This window comes from Pan troglodytes, chromosome 3, assembly GCF_028858775.2.
Source record: "Pan troglodytes isolate AG18354 chromosome 3, NHGRI_mPanTro3-v2.0_pri, whole genome shotgun sequence".
NCBI classification, from domain to species: Eukaryota; Metazoa; Chordata; class Mammalia; order Primates; family Hominidae; genus Pan; species Pan troglodytes.
In genome coordinates this window covers 1,674,728-1,699,399 of record NC_072401.2, presented here as the reverse complement: position 1 = coordinate 1,699,399, position 24,672 = coordinate 1,674,728, and the positions used below count along the sequence as shown (strand labels likewise).

At 53.4% G+C, this 24,672-nt stretch overlaps 1 protein-coding gene across 7 annotated transcripts in view; it reads right to left on the bottom strand.

Moving 5' to 3' along the window:
- Nucleotides 1-24,672, bottom strand: part of MAEA (macrophage erythroblast attacher, E3 ubiquitin ligase) — a 92,360-nt gene that overhangs the window by 21,029 nt on the left and 46,659 nt on the right. For 6 of the 7 annotated variants that reach the window (XM_063808570.1, XM_054683681.1, XM_024355950.3 and 3 more), the window contains 2 exons: nucleotides 10,598-10,780; nucleotides 7,162-7,365 (listed from right to left, as the gene is read on the bottom strand). In XM_063808570.1, coding sequence (XP_063664640.1) covers nucleotides 7,162-7,365; nucleotides 10,598-10,705 — 312 coding nt within the window. In that variant the 5' untranslated portion in view covers nucleotides 10,706-10,780. Of the gene's footprint in view, nucleotides 1-7,161; nucleotides 7,366-10,597; nucleotides 10,781-13,026; nucleotides 13,297-24,672 lie in introns of those variants that run through there. The other variant, XM_024355951.3, reaches the window with a different exon arrangement.

Sequence of the window (24,672 nt, the reverse complement as noted above, 5' to 3'; positions counted from 1 at the left end):
GGCAGGGGCAGGACAGCAGCTGGTACGGGACTCCACCAGGCATGGCAAGGCTTGGGGCAAGCGCTCAGGTGGTCCTCAGCAGCAATGACTCCCGACCTTCCCCAGTGGGACCAAGGACGGCACCTCCACCTGCACATAGCTCAGGACCCAACGGCCCAGGATGAGGCCACAGTTCACCACTTGGGTCCCACGGCCCCACGTCTGGACCACCGGCCTCACAGATGCGCTGTTTTGATGATTTCTCTTTTCTGAAACCCCTCATAACATTGTTTTCTTGCACCTTTTCTTTCATGATTTCTTGTTTCTGAAACCCCTTCATAGCGTTTTCTTGCATGTTTGCTTTGATGATTTCTCTTTTCTGAAACCCCTCATAGTGTTGTTTTCTTGCATCTTTTCTTTAACGGTTTCTCGTTTCTGAAACCCCTTCATAGCGTTTTCTTGCATGTTTGCTTTGATGATATCTTTTTTAAAGCCCCTTCATAGCGTTTTCTTGCACGTTTGCTTTGATGATTTCTTTTCCGAAGCCCCTTCATAGCGTTTTCTTGCACGTTTGCTTTGATGATTTCTTTTCTGAAGCCCCTTCATAGCGTTTTCTTGCACATTTGCTTTGATGATTTCTTTTCTGAAGCATGTTGATGATTCTTTTCTGAAGCCCCTTCAAAGCGTTTTCTTGCATGTGTGCTTTTGTTTGTTTTTTTGAGACGGAGTCTCGCTCTGCCGCCCAGGCTGGAGTGCAGTGGCGCAATCTCCACTCACTGTAAGCTCCGCCTCCTGGGTTCACACCATTCTCCTGCCTTGGCCTCCCGGGTAGCTGGGACTACAGGCGCCCGCCACCATGCCCGGCTAAATTTTTGTATTTTTAGTAGAGACGGTTTCACCGTGTTAGCCAGGATGGTCTCGATCTCCTGAACTCGTGATCTGCCCACCTCGGCCTCCCAGAGTGCTGGGATTACAGGCATGAGCCACTGTGCCCGGCCTCTTGCATGTTTGCTTTGATGATTTCTTTTCTGAAGCCCCTTCATAGCGTTTTCTTGCATGTTCGCTTTGATGATTTCTTTTCTGAAGCCCCTTCATAGTGTCTTCTTGCATGTTCATGTTGATGATTTCTTTTCTGAAACCCCTTCATAGTGTCTTCTTGCACGTTTGCTTTGATGATTTCTTTTCTGATGCCCCTCCATAGCGTTTTCTTGCATATTTGCTTTGATAATTTCTTTCTAAAGCCCCTTCATAGCGTTTTCCTGCATGTTGATGATTCTTTTCTGAAGCCCCTTCAAAGCGTTTTCTTGCATGTTTGCTTTGATGATTTCTTTTCTGAAGCCCCTTCATAGCGTTTTCTTGCATATTTGCTTTGATAATTTCTTTCTAAAGCCCCTTCATAGCGTTTTCCTGCATGTTGATGATTCTTTTCTGAAGCCCCTTCAAAGCGTTTTCTTGCATGTTTGCTTTGATGATTTCTTTTCTGAAGCCCCTTCATAGCATTTTCTTGCACGTTTGCTTTGATTTTTCTGAAGCCCCTTCATAGCATTTTCTTGCGTGTTTGCTTTGATGATTTCTTGTCTGAAGCCCCTTCATAGTGTTTTCTTGCATGTTTACTTTGATGATTCTTTTCTGAAGCCCCTTCATAGTGTTTTCTTGCATGTTTGTTCTGATGATTTCTGAAGCCCCTTCATAGTGTTTTCTTGCATGTTTGCTTTGATGATTCTTTTCTGAAGCCCCTTCATAGTGTTTTCTTGCATGTTTGCTTTGATGATTTCTTTTCTGAAGCCCCATTCATAGCGTTTCCTTGCATGTTTGCTTTGATGATTCTTTTCTGAAGCCCCTTCATAGCGTTTTCTTGAATGTTTGCTTTGATGATTCTTTTCTGAAGCCCCTTCATAGCGTTTCCTTGCATGTTTGCTTTGATGATTTCTTTTCTGGAGCCCCTTCATAGCATTTTCTTGCATGTTTGCTTTGATGATTCTTTTCTAAAGCCCCTTCATAGCGTTTTCTTGAATGTTTGCTTTGATGATTCTTTTCTGAAGCCCCTTCATAGCGTTTTCTTGCATGTTTGCTTTGATGATTCTTTTCTGGAGCCCCTTCATAGTGTTTTCTTGCATGTTTGCTTTGATGATTTCTTTTCTGAAGCCCCTTCAGGGCAGGCGAATGTTGGGTCTTCCACAAAGTCTTGCCTTGTTTTGCAACTTGAAAAACCATTTTTTTTTTTTTTTTTGAGACAGGGTCTTGCTCTCTTGTCCAGACTGGATGGAATGCAGTGGTGAGATCATGGCTCACTGTTGCCTCAAATTCCTGGGCTCAAGTGATCATCCCACCTCAGCCTCCTGAGTAGCTGGGACTATAGGCGCACACCACCATGCCCAGTTAATTTTTTATTTTTATACAAATAGGGTCTTGCCACATTGCCCAGGCTGGTCTTGAACTCCTGGGCTCAAGTGATGCTCCCACCCTGGTCTCCCAAAGGCCTTGTTTTGTAGTTTTGCTCTAAATTTCAGGAAGTGGCTCCTGGTCTATATCCTGCGTCATGTCCCGTCCACACAGCCTCGGGTTCTGAACCCAGCTGGATCTCTCTTACTGAGGGTTTCTCCAACATCCGGGTCTCCGGTTGTGAGAGTCACATGAAAGATGTGAGGCCAGCTGGCAGCAGGCTCGTACGTCAACTGAAACTGGAAACCATCTAAGTGAACTGGTTTTCTGTCTCACACGAAATGCTCATGCTGACTTTTGTTTGTTTTGAGACAGGGTGTTGTCCTGTTGCCCAGGCTGGAGTGCAGTGGTGCAATCTTGGCTCACTGCAGCCTCCACCTCCTGGGCTCAAGTGATCCTCCCACTGCAGCCTCCAGAGTAGCTGGGACCCCAGGCACCCACCAACACTCCCAGCTAATTTGAAAAAAATTTTGTAGAGAAGGGTTCTCACTTTGCTGCCCAGGCTGGTCTCAAACTCCTGGGCTCAACAGATCCGCTCGCCTCAGCCTCCCAGAGTGCTAGGATTACGGGTTGAGAGCCCTGCGTCCAGCCTAAGGCAGCACAGGCAGGTGCACAGCACCAGCCACACTGAGGACTCTGTTCTGCCCCTCCTGGGCAGCCTTCCCTCGGCAGCAGGCTTCCTGTCCTGTTCCTGGGTGGCCTTCCCTCGGCAGCAGCTTCCTGTCCTGTATCGTCTGGGACCTTGCTCCAATCCAGAGCATGAGGTTATTTTCCTAAGTTTGTCACATCTCCAATTTTGGTGCACAGGAATTTTGGTGCACAGGTAGGAAACTGGGGTCCCACATGGGAATTCCATGGCGCCCCCTACAGGAAGTCCAGGTCTGACCAGCGCAGCCGGGGTTTACATTTCCACAACCTGGCAGCTCCCCCTCGGCCACAGCAGCACCTTCCCCAGGGCTTCCTAGTGCCGTGGTCACCTGTGGTCAAAAGCGATTCCTCAGCTCAACGCCCTCCGGAGCATCTCAGCAGAAAGAACCCCTCCCCCCCAACCCAGTCCTCATGGGCTCCACACGCCCGCCTTCTTCCACACAGCAGCTCCAGGCCCTCTTTCGGACAGACACGCTCAGGGCACCCCAACACCTTGAGTCTAGCCTGTCTCACCCTGCTGAGGCCTACTCCAACTGGCCTTAGAATCATCAGCCCTCCCATATCCACCCTGCTCTACGCACTTCTGTGGAACGCGTGGCCTGTGCCCACCACAGGACCCCCTTCTTTCACTTCACGTCTCTCTCCCCCAACACAGCGCACATTCCCTGGGGCCAGGGGCACCCACAGCTCATGCTTCAGCAGCCACTGCCAGGTTGCTTGGCCACACCCCGTGGGTCCCAAGGACAGTGTGCTGGGCGTTTAGGAGAGGATGGCTAGGTCATCTGTGAACACACGGGGGGCCGCCCCAGGCAGCCAGGACATGTGGGCAGCATAGAGCGAGGGCCTGTGCATTGGGGGAAGCCGGGCACACGGGGCCAGGGAGGCGGGTGGGTGGGAAAGGCATGTGGGACAGGGCACCGGAGCGGACATGTGCTGGCCCCACTGTCCGTCACATGAGCCTGGGCAGGTGCAGGTGAGAATGCCCTTCCCTGACACCCAGCTGGAGGAAAAATGGCACCAGATGGGGGTCACAGCAGCCCAGTGGGCAGCGCGGCAGAGGCATCACAGATGACCCCGTCCAGCGAAGAGAATGTTGGGTGCACACTGGAGTGGCTGCGAGTCATGACCTGGAGGCTTCGGAAACTCAACAAGACTGCAGGGCACCCAGGGGCACCAGCCCCGGTCACCACAGAGGATCAGTGCACTTTGCCATCTGGCAGATCAACTCATGGCACAGCTGTGACACGTCACACTCACGCTTGTGAACCGAGACGCCATACCCCAGCGGTGCCGAGAGCAACAGCGCTGTGCAGGTCTGGGCAGGTGAGGGCCTCCAGGACACGAGGACTCACTCGCTCACCCTGCCCACTGGGCAGCTGCTCACCACTCCCCTCCTGGAGGGCAGGACAGACACCACACACACACGAGCAGGGAGGCTGTGCAGCAGTGGGGAGAAGGCATGGGTGGGAGGGTGCCGCTCCACCCAGGGCAGCATCTGAGAGAAGGTGAACGAGGTGCGGGACAAATGCCGAGGACAAGCGCCAGCAAGAGGGTGGGGCCAGGTGGGTCTGCGGGTGAGTCCGGAGTGTGGGGCCTGCAGATGAGTCCGGAGTGTGGGGCCTGCAGGTGAGTCCGGAGTGTGGGGCCTGCAGATGAGTCCGGAGTGTGGGGCCTGCAGATGAGCCCGGAGTGTGGGGCCTGCAGATGAGCCCGGAGTGTGGGGCCTGCAGATGAGCCCGGAGTGTGGGGCCTGCAGATGAGTCCAGAGTGTGGGGCCTGCGGGTGAGTCTGGAGTGTGGGGGCTGGGGTGGGCCTGCGGGTGAGTCTGGAGTGTGGGGGCTGGGGTGGGCCTGCGGGTGAGTCTGGAGTGTGGGGGCTGGGGTGGGCCTGCGGGTGAGTCTGGAGTGTGGGGGCTGGAGTGGGCCTGCAGGTGAGTCTGGAGTGTGGGACCGGGTGGGCCTGCAGGTGAGTGTGGAGTGTGGGGGCTGGAGTGGGCCTGCGGGTGAGTCTGGAGTGTGGGGGCTGGGGTGGGCCTGCAGGTGAGTATGGAGTGTGGGGGCTGGGGTGGGCCTGCGGGTGAGTCTGGAGTGTGGGACCAGGTGGGCCTGCAGGTGAGTCTGGAGTGTGGGGGCTGGGGTGGGCCTGCGGGTGAGTCTGGAGTGTGGGACCAGGTGGGCCTGCAGGTGAGTCTGGAGTGTGGGGGCTGGGGTGGGCCTGCGGGTGAGTCTGGAGTGTGGGGGCTGGAGTGGGCCTGCAGGTGAGTGTGGAGTGTGGGGGCTGGGGTGGGCCTGCGGGTGAGTGTGGAGTGTGGGGGCTGGGGTGGGCCTGCGGGTGAGTCTGGAGTGTGGGGGCTGGAGTGGGCCTGCAGGTGAGTGTGGAGTGTGGGGGCTGGGGTGGGCCTGCGGGTGAGTCTGGAGTGTGGGGGCTGGAGTGGGCCTGCAGGTGAGTCTGGAGTGTGGGGGCTGGAGTGGGCCTGCAGGTAAGTGTGGAGTGTGGGGGCTGGGGTGGGCCTGCGGGTGAGTGTGGAGTGTGGGGGCTGGGGTGGGCCTGGGGGTGAGTCTGGAGTGTGGGACCGAGTGGGCCTGCAGGTGAATGTGGAGTGTGGGGGCCAGGGTGGGCCTGGGGGTGAGTCTAGAGTGTGGGGCCGGGGTGGGCCTGCAGGTGAGTCTGGAGTGTGGGGCCGGGTGGGCCTGGGGGTGTCTGGAGTGCCGCAAGGCTGGGGAGCTGGGCAGGAGCGTGACAGGAGTGTGGGGGAGGCTGCAAGCCAGCAGGGCGTGCAGATGGCTGCATGGGGGCGTGAGTGTGGCCCCATGGGCACCCGAGGCCTTGGACTGCACAATGTGAGGCCGCTTCCAAGGCTGGGAAGGGAGCCTTGTGCTGGGGTTGAATGCAGCCAGGGCTGAGGCCCATGATGCCCCAGGTGGGAGCCACACACATGTGGGTAGGATTTAAGCCGTGGAAAGAGAGAAGACCCCTGGTTAGACAGAAGCAGGGAGGAGGTGGGCTGAGGAGCCGTGGCAGGGAGCAGCATGGGAGGGAGGCCTGTGGGGCCAGGCGCATGGCTGGGCATGGGGAGGCTGGGCCCGGGACAGGGCCATGGGGCACAATCCTCTCGCACAAGTCCTGCCTGAGAGGTTCTCAAGTGTTGTCATCTCAGTCAAATGGAACACGGACGCCACCTTAACCCGAGTCAGGTGAGGCTGTGCTCCCACAGCGGGATCTGGACAGGGGCAAGGGCGACGGGCCCAAGTCCTGGTCTGGGAGGCTCCAACTGCCATGGGCCCCCACGGCAGTGGACAACTGCCCGATGGCAGAGAGGCCGCCCCAGCTAACCTGGCCCAAAGGTGCCAGAGGGCAGCACCGCCCAGCGTCTGCTCAGCTGTACCCACGGAGGGCAAGGGTGCCACGTGTTTCTACAGGGTGCCACAGAAAACACGGAAAACGCACCCCGCCTGAGATAAAGGCAAAGCTCTCACGAGGCAGCAATGGAGCATGTGTCAGCGCAAAACCCGGGGTGCAGGTATCGGGCGGGAAAATCCTAAGCAGGATGTGTGCAGACACCACAGGGAAATGAGAAGAACCTGGAGAGCCGCTTAGACACTGACTTCCTGCCTTCAGAAGGCTAAGTCCCAGGTGCGTTTCCACAAAGGGTCAGGGCCTCTCAGCTGGGGAGGAGGCCCTCACCACAGCGCGGACACACACATGGGGTGGGGGAGAAACACGCACACGGGGGGGGGCACACACACGGGAAGGGGACACACACACACAGGGGTGGGGACATGCACACGGGGCGGGGGAGAAACACGCACACGGGGGGGACACACACACGGGAAGGGGACACACGCACACAGGGGTGGGGACATGCACACGGGGGGAGGGGGACACGCACACGGGGAGGGGGACACACACACACACTGGAGGGGGGACACATGCACACGGGGGTGGGGGGAGGGGGACACACGCACACGGGGGTGGGGGGAGGGGAACACAAGCATGTAGGGACACAGGCATGCTGGGGGACATGCCACAGGGCGGCTGGCCATAGGCCTGGGGCCAGCTGGGGCGCTGTGCCTGCGTCTGGCGGGCACCCACCTCGATGCCGCTCTGGCGCGCCAGCTTGACGGCCGTGTTGTAGTAGCCACAACGCAGCAGGTGCTCCACCATCATGCGATCCATGCGCTTCCTCTTCCACACGCTGGCCGCCGCGGGCTGGTCGCTGCTGTGCTCTTTGAGGTGCTCGATCCGGCGCTTGCACAGCTTGGCGCTCTCGTCCTCGGCCTGGATGGATTCCACCGCCTGAGCCACACACAACAGAGGCCCGTTCAGGACAGGGATGCCCCGCAGCCCTGCACCAAGGGAGGCCAGGCCGCCCCAATCCACAACACTCACAAGGAGAAAAGCGGGGATTATGGGACAGAAAGAAAACCGTGCTCTACCGAGTCCGCTAGGCAGGTGTGCCTGGCCCAAGAGCTGCAGACGGAGGCAGTGAAAATCCACCACCCTGGATCTGCAGCTTCTCTCTGCTATTTCTGGCTTTATATTAATATACCCTGAAGCCATGTTGCCAGATGCATACAATTTCAAATTTCCTATGCCTTTCTGGTTAAACTGTTTATCATTATAAGGTGACTTAAAAAAAATCTTTTGCAATACTTTTTTTCTTAAAGTCAATTTTGTTAAAAATGAATCGGGCTAGATAGAAACGTTCCAGGCCTGTGCTGCCCAACACAGCTGCCACCAGCCCACGTGGCTGCCACACACTTAAGGGCAGTGGTGCAACTGAGGAACTGAATTCTTCGTTAAAATTTGACAGCACGCACGGCGACTGACTACTGGACAGATCCAGGATCCGGGCTGGCTTCTTTCAGCACATTCTACCAATTTTGGCTTCCAACTGCTGTGCAGAAATCAGCTGTCCGGCTGTCTGTTGCCCCTTTGGAAGTGATCTTTTGCCCTCAGGAGCTTTTCAAATATTTCTTTGTCTCTGTTTTCTTCAGTTCCACCACGGGAAAATCCCATGTCGGTTTATTTTCACTTACTCTGTGTCGGATTCTGACCTGGTGGTACTCATCAGTTCTGAAACCTTGGTCACTCTCCCCGCACCATCTCTGTCCCCACCCACTGGTGGGCTCTGGTGAAACATGCCACAGGTTTCTGCTCTATTCCATGCTTTACTCTCGCAGCCACTTTGATTTTTCAGTCTCTGTGCTCCATTCTCAATCACCCTCCAGTTCACTAATTCTGTCTTTAGCTTTGTCTGTTAACTGTTAAACTGTTATAGGCAAATGTTGAGTTTTTCATTTTTGGTTATTATATTTCCCATTTCTTGAAATTTTAATTCCTTTTAAATTCTGAATTTTTTTTTTTTTTTTTTTTTTGGAGACAGAGTCTCTGTGCAGGCTGAAGTGCAGTGGTGCGATCTCAGCTCACTGCAACCTCCAGCTCCTGGGTTCAAGTGATTCTCCTGCCTCAGCCTCCCGAGTAGCTGGGACCACAGGCGTACACCATGCCCGGCTAATTTTTTTGTATTTTTAATAGAGACGGGGTTTCGCCATGTTGGCCAGGCTGGTCTTGAATTCCTGACCTCAGGTGATCCGCCTGCCTTGGCCTCCCAAAGTGCTGGGATTGCAGGCGTGAGCCACTGTGCCTGCCCAATCACTTTTTTAAGACAGTGTCTCACTCTGTTGCCCAGTCTGGAGTACAGTGACACAATCTCTGCTCACTACAACCTCGACCTCCTGAGCTCAAGCGATTCTCCTGCCTCAGCCTCCCAATTAGCTGAGACTACAGGTGTGTGCCACCACGCCTGGCTATTTTTTGTAGAGATGGGGTTTTGCCATGTTGCCCAGGCTGATCTCAAACTCCTGGGCTCAAGCAATCTACCTGCCTCGCCCTTCCAAAGTGAGCCACAGTGTCCAGCCTTAAATCACTTTTTATACTGTCTGTTCCCTGCAGAGACTTTCAAACTCTTTTTTTGAGATAGGGTCTCGCTGTCGCCCAGCTAGAGAGTGCGGTGGCATGATCGTGGCTCACTGCAGCCTTGACCTCCTGGGCTCAAGCAATCCTTCTGCCTCAGCCTCCTGAGTATCTGCTGGGGCTACAGAAGGACACCAGTACACTTGGCTATTTTTTATGTTTTGTGGAGATGGGGTCTCCCTGTGCTGCCCAGGCTGGTCTCAAACTCCTGCGCTCAAGTGATTCTGCTGCCTCAGCTTTCCACAGTGTTTTCCAGGTGTGAGCCACCGCGCCCAGCCTGCTTCTGTTCTTTAAGCACAGTAAGGTGTGGCACCTGGCAGCCCCTGCACCTGCAGTCCATGCAGCCCTCTGTCTACTGCCTGCTGGGTCTCCAATCCATCGTGGTGTCTTGAGACAGGGTCTCACTGTTGCCCAGGCTGTCTCTGTGCTAGACGTTGTACTTGAAAACTGAGAATCTAAGAATCATCTTATGCCCATATTGAAGGTATCCTCCCCAAGAAAGAATCTGAATTGACTCTGCCCGGAGCTGGAAGGCACCACCAGCCGGGACCACCTCACCGGAGTGAAGGCTGAGGGTCTCCAATCACCCCAGTCCTCTGAACGTAGGCTGCAACGCTGTGTCAATGCCAGTCCACTTCTGGTACACCCCACGCTGAGCTGTAGTACCGTGGGGTCCCACCTTCTCTCCACTGGGCCCCACTTTCCAAGGCCTGGGTCATCGGTCCTCACCTCCATCTGGCCTGGCCAACACTCCAGGGGGCAACAGCAGTCTCTTGCTGCTCACCTCTGACCCCTGCCCTCCGGTTCTGGCCTGGTGATTCCTTTCGGTTTCATGGTTTATTGGGTATTTTCAGTGCGACGTTTCAAGATATCTCATCCCACTTTCTGGGTGTCTTCAGTGGGCCAGATTAGTCCCAACGCCCCTGTCCACCAATCCCAGTGACAAGGAACTTCACATGCTCCTTGGAGGTGAAATTCCATCTAAAAATAATCGATCAGGCCGCGTGCAGTGGCTTACACCTGTAATTTCAGCTTTGGGAGGCCAAGGCAGGTGAATCACCTGAGGTCAGGAGTTCGAGACCAGCCTGGCTAACATGGTGAAACCCTGTCTCTACTAAAAATACAAAAATTAGACGGGCGTGGTGGTGGGCGCCTGTAGTCCCAGCTACTCGTGAGGCTGAGGCAGGAGAATCGCCTGAACCCGGGAGGTGGAGGCTGCAGTGAGCTGAGATCGCACCACTGAACTCCAGCCTGAATGACACAGTGGGACTCTGTCTCAAAAAAAAAAAATCAATCAACCTGCTATACATCCTGGTCTCCCTGTGGCCTGGACTCTGGACACACCTGGAGCAAGACAACACGGTCCCTACAGGAACAGGAAGCTGGCCTGCTCAGCCGACAGTGGCCCCAGAAGGCAGACAGCAGGGAAGGGGGCCCCCAACCGCACCTCCCACGTTCCCATCATTGCAGCTTGCCTGTCTTAGGACTCATTTTCGAGACAAAAGGGGTGTCCATGCCCCAGACTGAAGAGGGACCACCGGGCGGGACCAACCTTCCTCTTGAGGACGCTGAGCTTCTCCACCACGCCGTCCAGCAGGCTGACCACGGAGTCCACGGCGGGGCAGCCGCTCAGCGTCTTCTCCAGCTCGGCCACCACCATGGTGACGTGGCTGGTCTCCCGGTCAATGTTCTTCTGAGCGGCGCGAAAGCGTTTGTTCAGCGTCTCGTAGGGCACCTAGAGAGGAAGGAGGATGGTGAGGGATCTGCTCCCCTGGTGTGAGCCCCACCAGCCCCACACCCAGGACACACCAGGTCTCCTCATGGCACTTGTAGAGGCAGAAGTCTCAGAAGGTTCATGGTCTCAAAGTATCTACTCTAAACCTCAACCAAGACCCACAAAAGCCCTGCTGAACGGAGAGCCACTCCACATCCCTGGATGAGAAGCAACCCCAATTTTTGCCAAAAACATTGTACGTGTATGTTGACAAAATAATCCCAAAGTTCATCCAGAATAACGAACAGTTAAAGAAATTTCCAAACAGGAGAGGAGTGACCGGGGTGTGAGGCTATCAGACGGTAAAACACAGGCCTGGCCGGTGATCAGCCAGGCTGCTGCGGCTGCAGGCGCCACCACACGAGGCCAGGCCGGGCAGGGACAAGGGTGCATGGGGCGTGGGCTCCACACGGGCTGGGGTTGGGCACGGGAAGCCACAAGTGCACGACCCACACCTCTCCTGTGTGACAGCGTTTGCCTTCCCCACTCGTAAGAACCATCCATTCCCTGTGGAAAATAAGCCAATCAAGGAGAATCTTAAAGTCGTCGTTAGTTTTCTGTCCCTCTTGAGAGAAGCGCTGCTGAGTTCTTCTCCGCCCGTTTCCTGTGCTCTACGGTTTGAAAGCGGCACGACAGAATCACGCCCCAGCGCTCCCTGGCCTCCGTGGCCGGGCTCCCGCAGGAAACACCGCCCGCGGTCCTGGCTGCACTGGTGGCCGGCGGCTCACCACACAGCGCATCAGCAACACGGCCGTGCTGCCGCCCAAGAGCAGTGGGCCCAACTCTGCCGTCGCAGCTGTGCCGGAACAAGCGCTCCACCTCGCCTCCTCTCCAGCCGTGCCCAACCATGGAGGACAGACTCTCGGGTACCGCCTGCTCCCCTGGCCCTGGGCACGCCTCGACCTCGTGTCAGCCACTGTGCTTAGCCGTGAGGCCACGTGAGGAAGGCAGGGCTGCAGTGAGGGAGACCTGGACGCAGCTCAGCGCTTGGGCTTCCCAGAAGTAGGGACAGCCAGGGCAACAGAGACAGGACTGGCCTCAGCCAAGGAAGGAGCCACACAGCAGGGCTCTTCCCCAGACTCACCTTCCCCCCGAAAGCAGGGGCAGGAGGCGGGTGGCAAGGCCGGCCCTGAGCCCGTCCCCCCGGCTGCCACTCCCCACTCGGCCTGGCACCAGCTGCCCTCCACTCAGACATCCCCCAGGGCCGACGTGGACCCACCGCGGGTGACAGGGTGCACACGCTCTCGTCCACACCAGACAGCCACACAGGAGGGTTTGCAAATGGCAGCCAGCATCACCGTCTGCTACCGAGCAGGACTCACACTTGCTGGTGAGCAAATGAGTCAGGATGTTGAGAAGGAGGGCAGGGAAGCTATCAAGACACAACACGCTTAACCAACTCACAAAGCAGTGACAACAGGAGACGGACTCGAAGCCAGGCACCGTGTGTGGCATCTGGAACCAAGCTTGCTGGTGCCACGCAGCCTGGGGTCCCATCATCCACACTGCCTGCCTTCAAGATTTCTCCCAAGGATTCGGCACTGCTTAGGAAAGACGGGAAAGATTCTTTTCGTCTGCTCTACATCTAGTGGATGGGAAGTCACAGCAGACAGCACTTCAGCTCTCCATAAATACCTGACCAGTGCAAGCGAGCTCAACGAGACCCACTGGGGAAGGCCCCCCCGAGGCCCTGACACCACAGCCCGACACCGGCCTGCAGGACTCTCCCACAGGAGACCCTATCTGAGTGTGTCCTGCCACGAGGTGGAATTTCTAAAGGACGCAAGGCATATACTCAGTCTTTGCTCTGCCTGTGCAGGCGCCTCACAAGAGCAGGACAGAAAGTCTTCGCCATTAGACCATTAGACAAAGCGGCACAACCACCCTCGCTCGCGCGGAGGAACCCACACAGCATCCGCACACCAGCACATTCCAGACCGCCACCAGAAAAGGAAAGGCCTCTCTGGACGTCCCTTAGCTGCATTCAAGTTCTACGCGGGAACGGGGCCTTTCTGGACTTTCCAACCCCTGCCGGGCTGTCCGCCTCACCGCGGTGCTGACGCTGCTCAGGCACAGGGCAGAGCTCCGGACAGCTGGTGTGCTGCAGACAGGAACCCTTTGCTCCCAGTGCAAGGGAAAAGGCCCTGCCCAGAACGCGCCACGGTTACGCAGAACGCAGGCATGAAGGAGGCCGGGGAGGGGCTCACCGGGGCCATGGTGTCTTCACAACTGGAAGACCCCACCTCCCTGCCAGTGGCTCTCAGGGTCCACATCCAGCCGCTTACTCCTCAGGCCTCCCACGCCTCTGCGCACGCTCCTCCCACCTCCCTGCCTCTGCTCCTCCTCCAGCGCTGGCCCGGGGCTATCCAATCTGAGTTCAGGGGATGAGCGCAGCACCCCCTCTCACTCCAACAGGGCAGCTGCTGACCCAGACAGCAGCTCCTCCCTACATCCACGCCCCCCAGAGGAGCCAGGCCAGCCCCGGAAAGCACCGCCTCCTCTTCCGGGGGACCCAGCACGTGACTCCGGGCCCTAAAAGCTCCCCTCCACTGGCCTGGGCTGGCTGGTTAGCAACAGCCCCTTCACAGGCTCCTTAAAGGGCATTTGGTGACCGAGTGAGTGGAATTTCAGAAATGCTAAAGACTCTAACTCGAGCCAAATTATCACTCAAGAATGAGGACAAACTGAAGTTACTTTCAGATACGCAAGGGCTGAAAGCTGAGCACACACAAACCTTCCTGGCAGAAAAACTACTCAGAAATATTGCTTAGTGATCAAACACAATAAATCCATGGACAAAGACAATGTAAGACACAAGAAACAGCAATGCAGAGAGGGGCCAGCAGATTCTAAGACACAATAAACAGCACTGCAGAGAGGAGCCTGCAGAAGATACAGCTCGCCCAAATGAGGACAGGCAACCTCACAGACCGTATCACAGGAAGAACAGTGAAAAGGGGCAAAGCATTAAAAATAGATTCCTAATAGCACAGGCAACAGAAAGAGACAAATGGGACTACATCAAACTTAAAAACTGCAGAGCAGGAAAAACCAACAGAGTAAAAAATGGGAAAAAATAGCTGCAACCCAGGGATCTGCATATGGAGCTACTATCCAGAATGCAGTTTTAAAAACGCCTACAACTCCACAACCAAAGGAAATATCCAATTTTTAAAATGGGTGAAGGACTTAGACACTTGCACAGAGAAGATAAACCAATGGCCAAGCGGCACATGACAAGATGCTCCACACGACCAACCACTGCTCAGGAGACACAAGTGCAGACGTGAGGCATCACCTCGTGCCCGTTAGGACGGCGATCACTCAACACCGAAAGCTATGCCACGGCAGGAAGCGGAGCAGCGGGACACGCATGCAGTGCCAGGGAACGTGCCCGGCGCAGCGTGTAGAGCAGCGAGGCAATCCCTCAGAACGTTAGGCACAAGGCTCCTGAGTCCCCAGCAGGCCACGAGAACTGAAGGCAGGGTCCCAGGAGGTATCTGCACACCTGTGTTCATGGCAGCCACGAGGCAGAAGCCACCCACATGTCCATCACCAGGGGAATGAAGAAAGAAAACGTGGCAGTCACACACCACATAACGACATTTTGGTCAACAACAGACCGTGCAGGTGATAGTGGTCCCATTAAGATTAGGATACTGCATTCTCACTGCAGCTTTTCTATGTTTCGATGTGTTCCATGCAAAACACCACCGTGGAACAGCTGCCTGCAGTACTCAGCGCAGTGACACGCTGTACAGGTTTGCAGCCCAGGAGCCACAGGCTGTACCACGGTGCGGGCGTGCAGCAGCCACACCATCTGGGCTCCTGTTAGTTCATTCCGCGAAGTTCACACCGCGAAGTCGCCTAACGATGCATTTCTGAGAGTTTTTCCATGTAAGTGACACATGACCGTATCTGCACAGGTAATGGTTCATTTCAGGCATCAACTTGATGGGATTAGGGATACCTAGAGAACCTGTGAAGCATTACTTCTGGGTGTGCCTGTGCGGGTGTTTCCAGAGGAGACTGGTGGGTGAGTGGGAAGATATCCTCCAGGTAGGTGGCACCATCCAGTCCGCTGGGGCCCAGACAGAACAAGAAAGGCAGAGGATAAGCAATTTCCTGTCCCTCCTGGAGCTGGGATCCTGCCCTTTGGCATCAGAACTCCAGGGTCTCTGGCCTTTGGATGTTGGGACTTACACCAGCATCCCCCAGGGTTCTCAGGCCTTTGGCTTTGGACTGAGCCATGCACCAGCTTCCCAGGGTCTCTGGGGTGCAGGTCTACTGGGGGACTCAGCCTCTGTAAACACACAAGCCAGTTCCCCAATAAATCCCCTCGTCTACCTCTATATATTATGAGTTCCGTCCCCCTGGGGACAACTAACACAATACACAGTGGAACAGTATTCAGCCTTTTAAAAGAGGGCAATCCTCTCACTCACTGTAACATGGGTGAACCTTGAAGACATTATGCTAAGTCAAATAAGTCAACCATGAAAAGACAAATCTGCATGACTCTGCTTGTATGAGGTATCTCACACAGTCCAACTCTTAGACACAGAAAGCAGAATGCTGGATCCCAGGGGCTGGGGTGGGGAGGAGGCAGTTTTGTTTAATGGCTATGGAGTTTCCGGTTTGCAAGATGAGAGGGTCATGGTGATATAGATGGTATGACTGTACTGTGTGCTTACAGAACGGTGTCTACGCTATAAATGGATAAAGTGGTTGCTGTATAAAATGGTTGATGGCAAATTTTATACATATATAACAGTATCTTTTTAAATTAAAAAATGTTAACAAAAATTCTAATGAATTTTGATAAATGGCACCTGACTGCCAGACTTCTCATAAAGCTAGAGTGCTGAAGCCAGTACAGCACTGGTCTAGGAATGGATGCAGGGGTCAATACAGGGTGGGGAACCCAGAAAAGGACCCACAGGCAGGGTCCATTTACATACAGCCAAGGGGCCAAGGCAACTGAGGCGAAGGACAGTCTCTGCAACAGCCAGGACAGGGAAGGGATGGCCCTCAACCCAAACCTCACATCCCATGAAAAGTGCCTCCGAATGGATCATGGACCTAAACACAAAAGCTCAAACTGTGAAACTCCTTAGAAGGAAACATGGGAGAAAATCTTTGCATCCTTGAGACAGGCAACAATTTCTTAGAAGGATACAAAATTTACCAACTGTAAAAGAAAAATCTATCTTCTGAACCTTACCAAAACTAAAACTTCTGCTCTTCAGAAAACAATGTAAGAAAGTTAAGAACACCAACCATAGACTGGGAGAAGGCCTTCACAGTACAGCTGACAAAGGGCTTCCATCTGGAATACAGCCAACTCCTGCAGCCTCAGTATTACGACAAGCAAGCCCCCCCAACCCACTTTTCTTTTCTTTTCTTTTCTTTTTTTTTTTTTTTTTGAGACACAGTCTCACTCCATCACCCAGGCTGGAGTGCAATAGCGCAATCTCGGCTCACTGCAACCTCCGCCTCCCGGGATCAAGTGATTGTCCTGCCTCAGCCTCCTGAGTAGCTAGGACTACAGGCGCCCGCCACCTCGCCCGGTTAGCAATCCCATTTTTTTAATGGGGAAAAGGTTTGAACAGGAACATCACAGAGAAGTTCTATGAAGGGCAGGTAATCTCTAGGAAGACATGCAACATCGTGAGTCATCAGGGAAATGCAAATTAGACCACAGCGGAAAGCGTGATGGTGAATTTTATGGGTCCATTTGACGCTGCCAGGTTCCCCAACAAACATTTGGCCAAGTATTATTCTGGGTGTGTCTGTGAGAGCATTCTGGGATGGGATTAATATCTATCTGAATGGGTAAACTGAGGAAAGCCCACAGCCTTCCCCATTGGGGAGGGGCCCTGCCCAATCTGCTGAGGACCTGAAGGGAAAGGCAAGGCTGGGTAAGAAGGAATTCCTCCTGTGGGCGGGGCATGGTCTTTTCTGGCCTTTGCACTTGGACTAAAACCCTGGCTCTTCTTGGATCTCCCGCCCGCCCGACAGCTTCCGGGTTAAAACTGTTACTGTCAGCCCTCTTGGTTCTCAGGCCTTGAGACTGAGACTGGAACTACATTTCAGCTCTCCTGGGTCTCCGGCTCGGGACTTAGCCTTGATAACTGCACCAGCCGATTCTTTGTGACACAGCTCCTTACATGCACGCGTGCGCACGTACACACACGCACACTCCCACACACGCGCGCACACACACACGCGGGTGCCACTGGCTCTGTTTCTCTGGAGAACCCTGGCACCCAGAAGAACAGTTCCAAGTCAAGAGGCCGCCACCACATGCTGGTGGAGCCGGGATACCTGGACTCTTGCTGGCAGCAGTTCTGATGATCCTTCTGGAAAAAGCGCTTAGTTCTTTAAAAGGTAAAGACACCTACCAGATGACTCAGCCATTCCACTCCCAAGAAAAGTGGACATAGAATATCCACATACAGGTGCAGGAATGCTTGTTCACCACAGTTCCAATTGTCCATTGACCAGGACGGGTAAACAAACCATGGTGTGTCCACACAGAAGAGTCCTCCAGCAATCAGAGTGAGGGCCGCGCCGCCTGGAAGCAGCCGGGCACAGCAGCAAAAGCAGGCTCCACTCACAAGGCATCCTAACCAGGGCTGGGCTCACCTAGTGCAGCGGCTTTCCACAGGGACAACCTGCTCCCCAGGGGACATCTGGCAATGTGTGGAGACCTTTTTGATTTGCCACAATTGGAGCATGGCTGTGAACTGGACAAACCACAAGAGGAAATTAACTGGAACAAAGAAAACCTTAATGATCCACCAAAAAAAAAAAAAAAAGAAAAGAAAAAATGAAGACAAAAGCATAGGAAATAGAAAGCAAAATAAGATGGTGAAGAGAAGTCCACGGTATTAATAATCATCATAAATCTGGATGGCTATGGAAAGACAGAAACATCAGTACAACTTTTTTGTTTTTAAAACATCTCTGAGAAACCGAAGCAGATAAAAAAAGGATAAAGCCACAAAGCAGTACCATTCAATAGAGTATAGCGTGAGACACATTTGTAGAGTTTCAAATTTTCTAGTAGCCGTAGTACAAAGAAACACATGAAATATGTTTTAATATATTTTATTTAACCCAATTTATCCCGAATATGTTCATTTAAACACTCAATATAAATTACCAGGGGCCGGGCGTGGTGGCTCATGCCTGTAATCCCAGCACTTTGGGAGGCCGAGGTGGGCGGATCACGAGGTCAGGAGATGGAGACCATCCTGGCCAACACGATGCCCCCGTCTGTACTAAAAATACAAAAAAATTAGCCAGGCGTGGTGGCGGGTGCCTGTAGTCCCAACTACTCGGGAGGCTGAGGCAGGAGAATGGTGTGAACCCAAGAGAAGGAGCTTGCAGTGAGCAGAGACCACGCCACTGCACTCCAGCCTGGGGGACAGTGCGAGACTCCGTCCCAAATAAATAAATAAGTAATTTTCAGGGCCAAGCATGGTGACTCCTATCTGGAATCCCCGTGCTTTGGGAGGCTAAGGTGGGAGGACTGCTTGAGGCCAGGAGTTGGAGACCAGCCTGGGCAACACAGAGACACCCCCGTCTCTATAAAAAAAAATACAAAATAAACAATAAATAATCATTAGATATTTTACATTCGTTACCCTCTTTGTACTAAATCTTTGAAAGCCAGGGCATATTTTACATTGACAGCACACGACGATTTGGACCAGCAACATCTCAAGTGCTCAACAGCCACATGCGGCTCACAGAAAACACACTGGTGAGGTGAAGGAAACTGGAGCCACATGACTGACAGGGGGAGGAGGATGCGTGGGGTTTGACGGGAGCTACAGAACCTGGGCCTCACCCTTCAACCCAGGTATTCTACTTCTATGGACCTGGACTAAAAACTCCCGACTCCTGTGTGCAGAGCTACACACCACGGACGCCCCCTGCCCTGCCGGACCCCCACCCTGCCCTGCCCGACCCCCATGCCCTGCCGGACCCCCACCCTGCCCTGCCCGACCCCCGTGCCCTGCCGGACCCCCCTGCCCTGCCAGACCCCCACCCTGCCCTGCCGGACCCCCCTGCCCTGCCAGACACCCCTGCCCTGCCGGACCCCCACCCTGCCCTGCCCGACCCCCATGCCCTGCCGGACCCCCACCCTGCCCTGCCGGACCCCCCTGCCCTGCCAGACCCCCCTGCCCTGCCGGACCCCCACCCTGCCCTGCCCGACCCCCATGCCCTGCCGGACCCCCACCCTGCCCTGCCGGACCCCCCTGCCCTGCCAGACCCCCCTGCCCTGCCAGACCCCCACCCTGCCCTGCCCGACCCCCGTGCCCTGCCGGACCCCCCTGCCCTGCCAGACCCCCACCCTGCCCTGCCCGACCCCCGTGCCCTGCCGGACCCCCACCCTGCCCTGCCCGACCCCCACCCTGCCCTGCCCGACCCCCGTGCCCTGCCGGACCCCCCTGCCCTGCCCGACCCCCACCCTGCCCTGCCGGACCCCCCTGCCCTGCCGGCACTGTGCAAGCATGCTCTTCAGTTGTCTATTAAGCTGAATCATACAAAAAATCCCAATGTCATTTTTAATTTTACCAATTTTTACTGATACAATTCACAGGCCGTAAAATTCACCCTTTTAATATGTACAATTTAGTTTTTAGAATAAGCACAAGGTTGTACAAACCACTCTACTTCTAGATTTTCATCACTCCAAAAAAGGAACCCGCTGTAGTCCCCTCAGACCCAGGCAATCAACCACCAACCAATTCCATATAAATGGAATCACACGTGATGTGGACTTTTGTATCTGGCTTTTCTCACTTAGCATGTTTACCAGGTTCACCTGTGATGTGGCATACAGCGACGCTCCACTCCTCTTCATGGCTGAATGGTCTTCCGTGGTATTCGTATACCTATTTGTTTAGGAATTCACAAGTGATGGACCTCTGGCTGCTATCGAGAAGGACATGACATTCTTTTTTTTTTTTTTTTTTTCTGAGACAGAGTCTCACTGTCGCCCAGGCTGGAGTGCAGTAGTGCGATCTCAGCTCACTGTAACCTCTGCCTCCCTGGTTTAAGTGATCCTCCTGCCTCAGCCTCCCAAGTAGCTGGGACTACAGGTGCACGCCACCATGACCGGCTTTTTCTTATTTTTATTTTTTTTTGTATTTTTAGTAGAGACGGGGTTTCACCATGTTGGCCAGGACGGTCTCAATCTCCTGAGCTCATGATCCACCCGCCCCAGCCTCCAAAAGTGCTGGGATTACAGGCATGAGCCACCACACCCGGCCCGAGGATGACGTTCTTAAGAGTTTCTACTGCTCTTGGGGATAAGCTGAGGAGGGGAACTGCCAGGTCCTATGGTAACTCCGTGTGTCACCTGAAGAACGGCCAGGTTGTTTTCCGAGGTGGCTGCGTATGAGGATTTCAATTCCCCACATTCACACCCAACAACTCGCCATTGTTTTTGCTACAGCCCTTCTGGTGGGGTAGGAAGCAGCACCTCACTGTGGTTTTAGTTTGTATTTCCCTAAGGATTAATGATGTGCTTAGTGGCCATTTGTATATCTTTGCAGAAGTTTGCTAAAATTGTGTGCTCATTTAAAAAATGTTTTCTTGGCTGGGCGCGGTGGCTCACACCTGTAATCCCAGCACTTTGGGAGGCTGAGGCGGGCGGATCACGAGGTCAGGAGATCGAGACCAACCTGGCTAACACAGTGAAACCCCGTCTCTACTAAAAATACAAAAAAATTAGCCGGGCATGGTGGCAGGTGCCTGTAGTCCCAGCTACTTGGGAGGCTGAAGCAGAAGAATGGCGTGAACCCGGGAAGCGGAGCTTGCAGTGAGCCGAGATGGCGCCACTGCACTGCACTCCAGCCTGGTGACAGAGTGAGAATCCAACTCAAAAAAAACAAGTTTTCTTTTGCCTTTGTATTAATGAACTAGAAGAGTTCCTAACCTATTCTGAATACTAAACCCTTAACAGATATATGACTGGCAAACATTTTCTCCCTGTTCTGAGTGGCTGTCTTAGTCAGCTCAGGCTGCTGTAACAAAAATATCACAGACTGGGCAACTTAAACAGCAAACACTGATTTCTCACAGTGTAAAGTACTTTTGTTGCATCTATTGAGATGATTATGTGGTTGTTGTCCTTCATTCTATTAATATGATACATGACACTGATTTTCACACGTTGAACCAACTTTGCATTTCTGGGGGAAATCCTACTTAGTCCTGACACATAATCCTTTCTATATTTTGTTTTCTTAGATTTTCTTCGTTTTCTAAGATTTTGTTGAATATTTTGGCATCTATTTTCTCTCATCTGGAACAATGGTCTATGGTTTTCTTGTGATGTCTTTGTCTGGTTCAAGGTTATATCAAAGTTATACTGGCCTCATAGAAGGAGGTGGGATGTAATCCCTCCTTAACTGTTTTTAGAAGAGTTGGTATAAATACTTCTTTAAATGTTTAACAGAATTCATCAGTGAAACCATCTGGTCTCAGGCTTTTCTTTGTGAGGTTTTTGTAGTAACTTCAGCTGTTATAGGTCTATTCGGTCATCACTTTTAACTTACAAAAATAACAACTGTATATGATTCAACCTAACACTTTTTTCCTTCTACACATTTTGTCTGTGTCCCTTGTCCAGTGCTTATTTTTATTTACTTATTCACTTACTTATTCATTCATTCATATAGGGCCTCACTCTGCTGCTCAGGCTGGAGTGCAGGGACACAATCATGGCTCACTGCAGCCTTGAGCTCCTGGCTCAAGTGATACTCCTGCCTCAGCCTCCCAAAGTGCTGGGATTACAGGCATGAGCCGCTGTGCCCTGGCTTGGTATTTGCTTTTAAATTCTGGTTCTATCTTTTCTGGTTATACCAAAGAATTAAACTTTTATTTATCACATCTCCCCAATTTTTCCTAAGTAATTTGTTGCATTACAGCTTTTTATGTTCACGGGATTTCTCCACTTAGCGAATGCTAAATCACATCTCCTCCAGTACATCTTCTCCTTTGGTGACTCACAGCAGTAATCCTCCCTGATTTCGTCACTGAAACAGAATGTGGCAAGCAGTGTGAGTGGAGACATGCGTGAAACGTCTGCACCTGCCCGCCCGCTGCCCCCACACGGTGCCATCAGCTTCAGGATGCGCTTCCTCAAACCTTCTCCAGCGTTTGCCGTGCTTCTGACAGAATTTGCTGACAAAACGCAACGCATTTCAGTGTGTCATCATCATGTTTTCACCAGCACGGGAAGGAAGAATTTCCCCAATGCATGAGGCTCTTTGTCTTTTGCAATTAACCAGAAGAGGTTTCTAAATATTGATCACGAAGCTCATCACAGGGCCAGAAGTGCTGGATTAAGCCCTGGGTGGCAGTTTACATCCCTCTCCGTCCTGGAGGGGCCAGTCTCATGTTCTGGTGCGGGGCATGTAATCACGGTGGCTTCCTGCCATCCTGAGCTAATCTCCCCAAGCACAGCACATACCCTGAGGGAGGCTCACCAAGGAAAAATGCTTCGAATCCCCTAAGAGGCTTCTTGAAAAAATGACACTTCCAGTCAACTTCTGAGGGGATGTAACCAGATTGATGTTGCGCCCTACAAAGCTCGCAGTGGCAAGAGCGCTGTCGGCCCTGAGCTCTGCGCTCCCTGTTGTGTGCACGCCCAGTTAGGCCCAGCCTTAGCCAGCCACTTCCTTGCAGGAACCTTTTTAAGCCACTGGTCCGTCTTGGAAAGGGTATGCGACCTGCGGCAGCGGCACACACGCACGCCACGCAGCCCCAGCCTCGGAAGCCGGCAGCACGGAAGAGCCAGGGCCGTGCCCCACGCGGTCCAGTGCCCTCATCCCCAGGTCACTCCCTGACCAAACAACAGAGACTGCAAGCGGGCAGGAGTGTCAGTTCATAATCACAACATTAGCAGAGCTTCCTCTCTCACCTTTCCATAAAGTATTTCAAAGGGAGCCAGCTGTTCTGCCACAAGGTCACAACTTTGGCAGTTACATACCTGGCTGTGGTGTCTGGCAAGGCCCAGCCCTTCTTGGTGTCCCTTTCATTATAAATAAGAAATATTTATCAAACACAAAAAGAACAATATGATATCATTACGGTTTTCATGCAGAAACACGGCATCCTCTGCTAGTGCCAATCTTCCTTCGGGCCTTTCCTGAAACAGCTCCGTGGCAGTCAGGCTGCCTGCTAAGGATGCTGTTGGATCGTCTGTCTCTGCTGCTTTGGGTTATGGTGAATGGGATGTGTTCTAACTGGCTGGCGGTGATATAGAGGATGGCGACTGGGTTTCGTGCACTTACTGTATGCCCCGTTATTGTGCTGACTTTCTCAATGGTTACATTTACTTCTATTTCAATTCTTACTGCTTTAGACAGAATTGCCAAAATAATATTTAATATTATTTTGTTCATTTGTTAATTGGAGAATTTATTTCTTCTCTATACTTCAAAAGAGCTTATAATCCCAGTGGTCAGAAACAAGCAAAATACCGTTATGTGAGACAGCGGTCACGACTCACGAGGGAAAAGGGCAGAAGTGGGAGATGCTGGGGCTGCAGTTTCAACAGTGGAGTCAGAGAAGCTTCACAAGGTGACAGCTCAGCGAAGATTGAAGGAGGTGAGGACATGGGACCACGGACATCGGCAAAGATTGAAGGAGGTGAGGACATGGGACCACGGACGTTGGCAAAGATTGAAGATGAGGACATGGGACCATGGACATCTGTGGAAGGAGCGCTCCAGACAGAGGAAGGTGGCAGTAAAACCCTGGGCTCGGCATGCTGGCCTGCCTGAATGGCGGCAGAAAGGCCACTGGCCCAGCACCCTACAGGGCAAAGGGCCTGGGAGCCACTGTAACGACCCTGGCCTTCATCCCCAGGACAGGAAACTCCTAGAACAAAAAGACGACAGGATCTGGCGCTGGGGCAGCCGGGGTGGGCATGAGCAGAGCAGGAGCAGCCAGAAGGCTATTCAATATTCCAGAGAGAGATGCGACTTGAGCCGCAGGGGCAGAGGTGGGAAGAGCAGCAGCAGCTGGGCCTGGGCATGTCCTGACGCCAGGGTGGAGGGGCAGACGGGCTGGGCATGAGCTGTGACAACAGAGGCATCAAGGCCAACCTGAAGGTTCTGGCCTGACCAAGGGAGATGGAGGGGCTGCCCTTCCCGAAGAGAAGGGAGACTGGTAGAATTGGTTTGGGCAGCAGGTGTTAAGATGATAAGCTCAGATCTAAATATGCCAAGGAGCTGGGCATGGTGGCTCACACCTGTTATTCCAACACTTTTGGAGGCCCAGGAGGGAGGATTGCTTGAGCCCAAGAGATGGAGACCAGCCTAGACAACGGAGCTAGAACCTATCTCTACAAATAAAAAAATTAGCCAGACACGGAAGCAGGCGCCCGTGGTCCCAGTTACCCAGGAGGCTGAGGCAGGAAGATCGCCTGAGCCCAGGAGGTCAAGGCTGAAGTGAGCTGTGATCATGCCACTGCACTCCCGCCTGGGTGCCAGAGTGAGATCCCATCTCTAAAAATAATAATAATTTTAATAATAATAATTTTAATGCCAAAGTGCCTTGCCAAGTGGGTATGTTTTACAGGCTACTGGATACAGGGCTCTGGGGTTGGGAAGATACCTGCCTGGGAGTCATCAGTATACACAGAGGGTCCTATCAGTCCACTAGACCCTGTGAGAGCACCAAGGCAGCGGTGCTCACAGCAACACCCAGGGCCAAGGACTGAGCCCAGGGGGAAACGCGAGGATGGCGCTCTAGGAGCCCGAGGGGGTGAGCTGTGTTCCAGCCCTGTGAGAGGTCGAGATGGGCAGCAAGAATCCATCATGGGT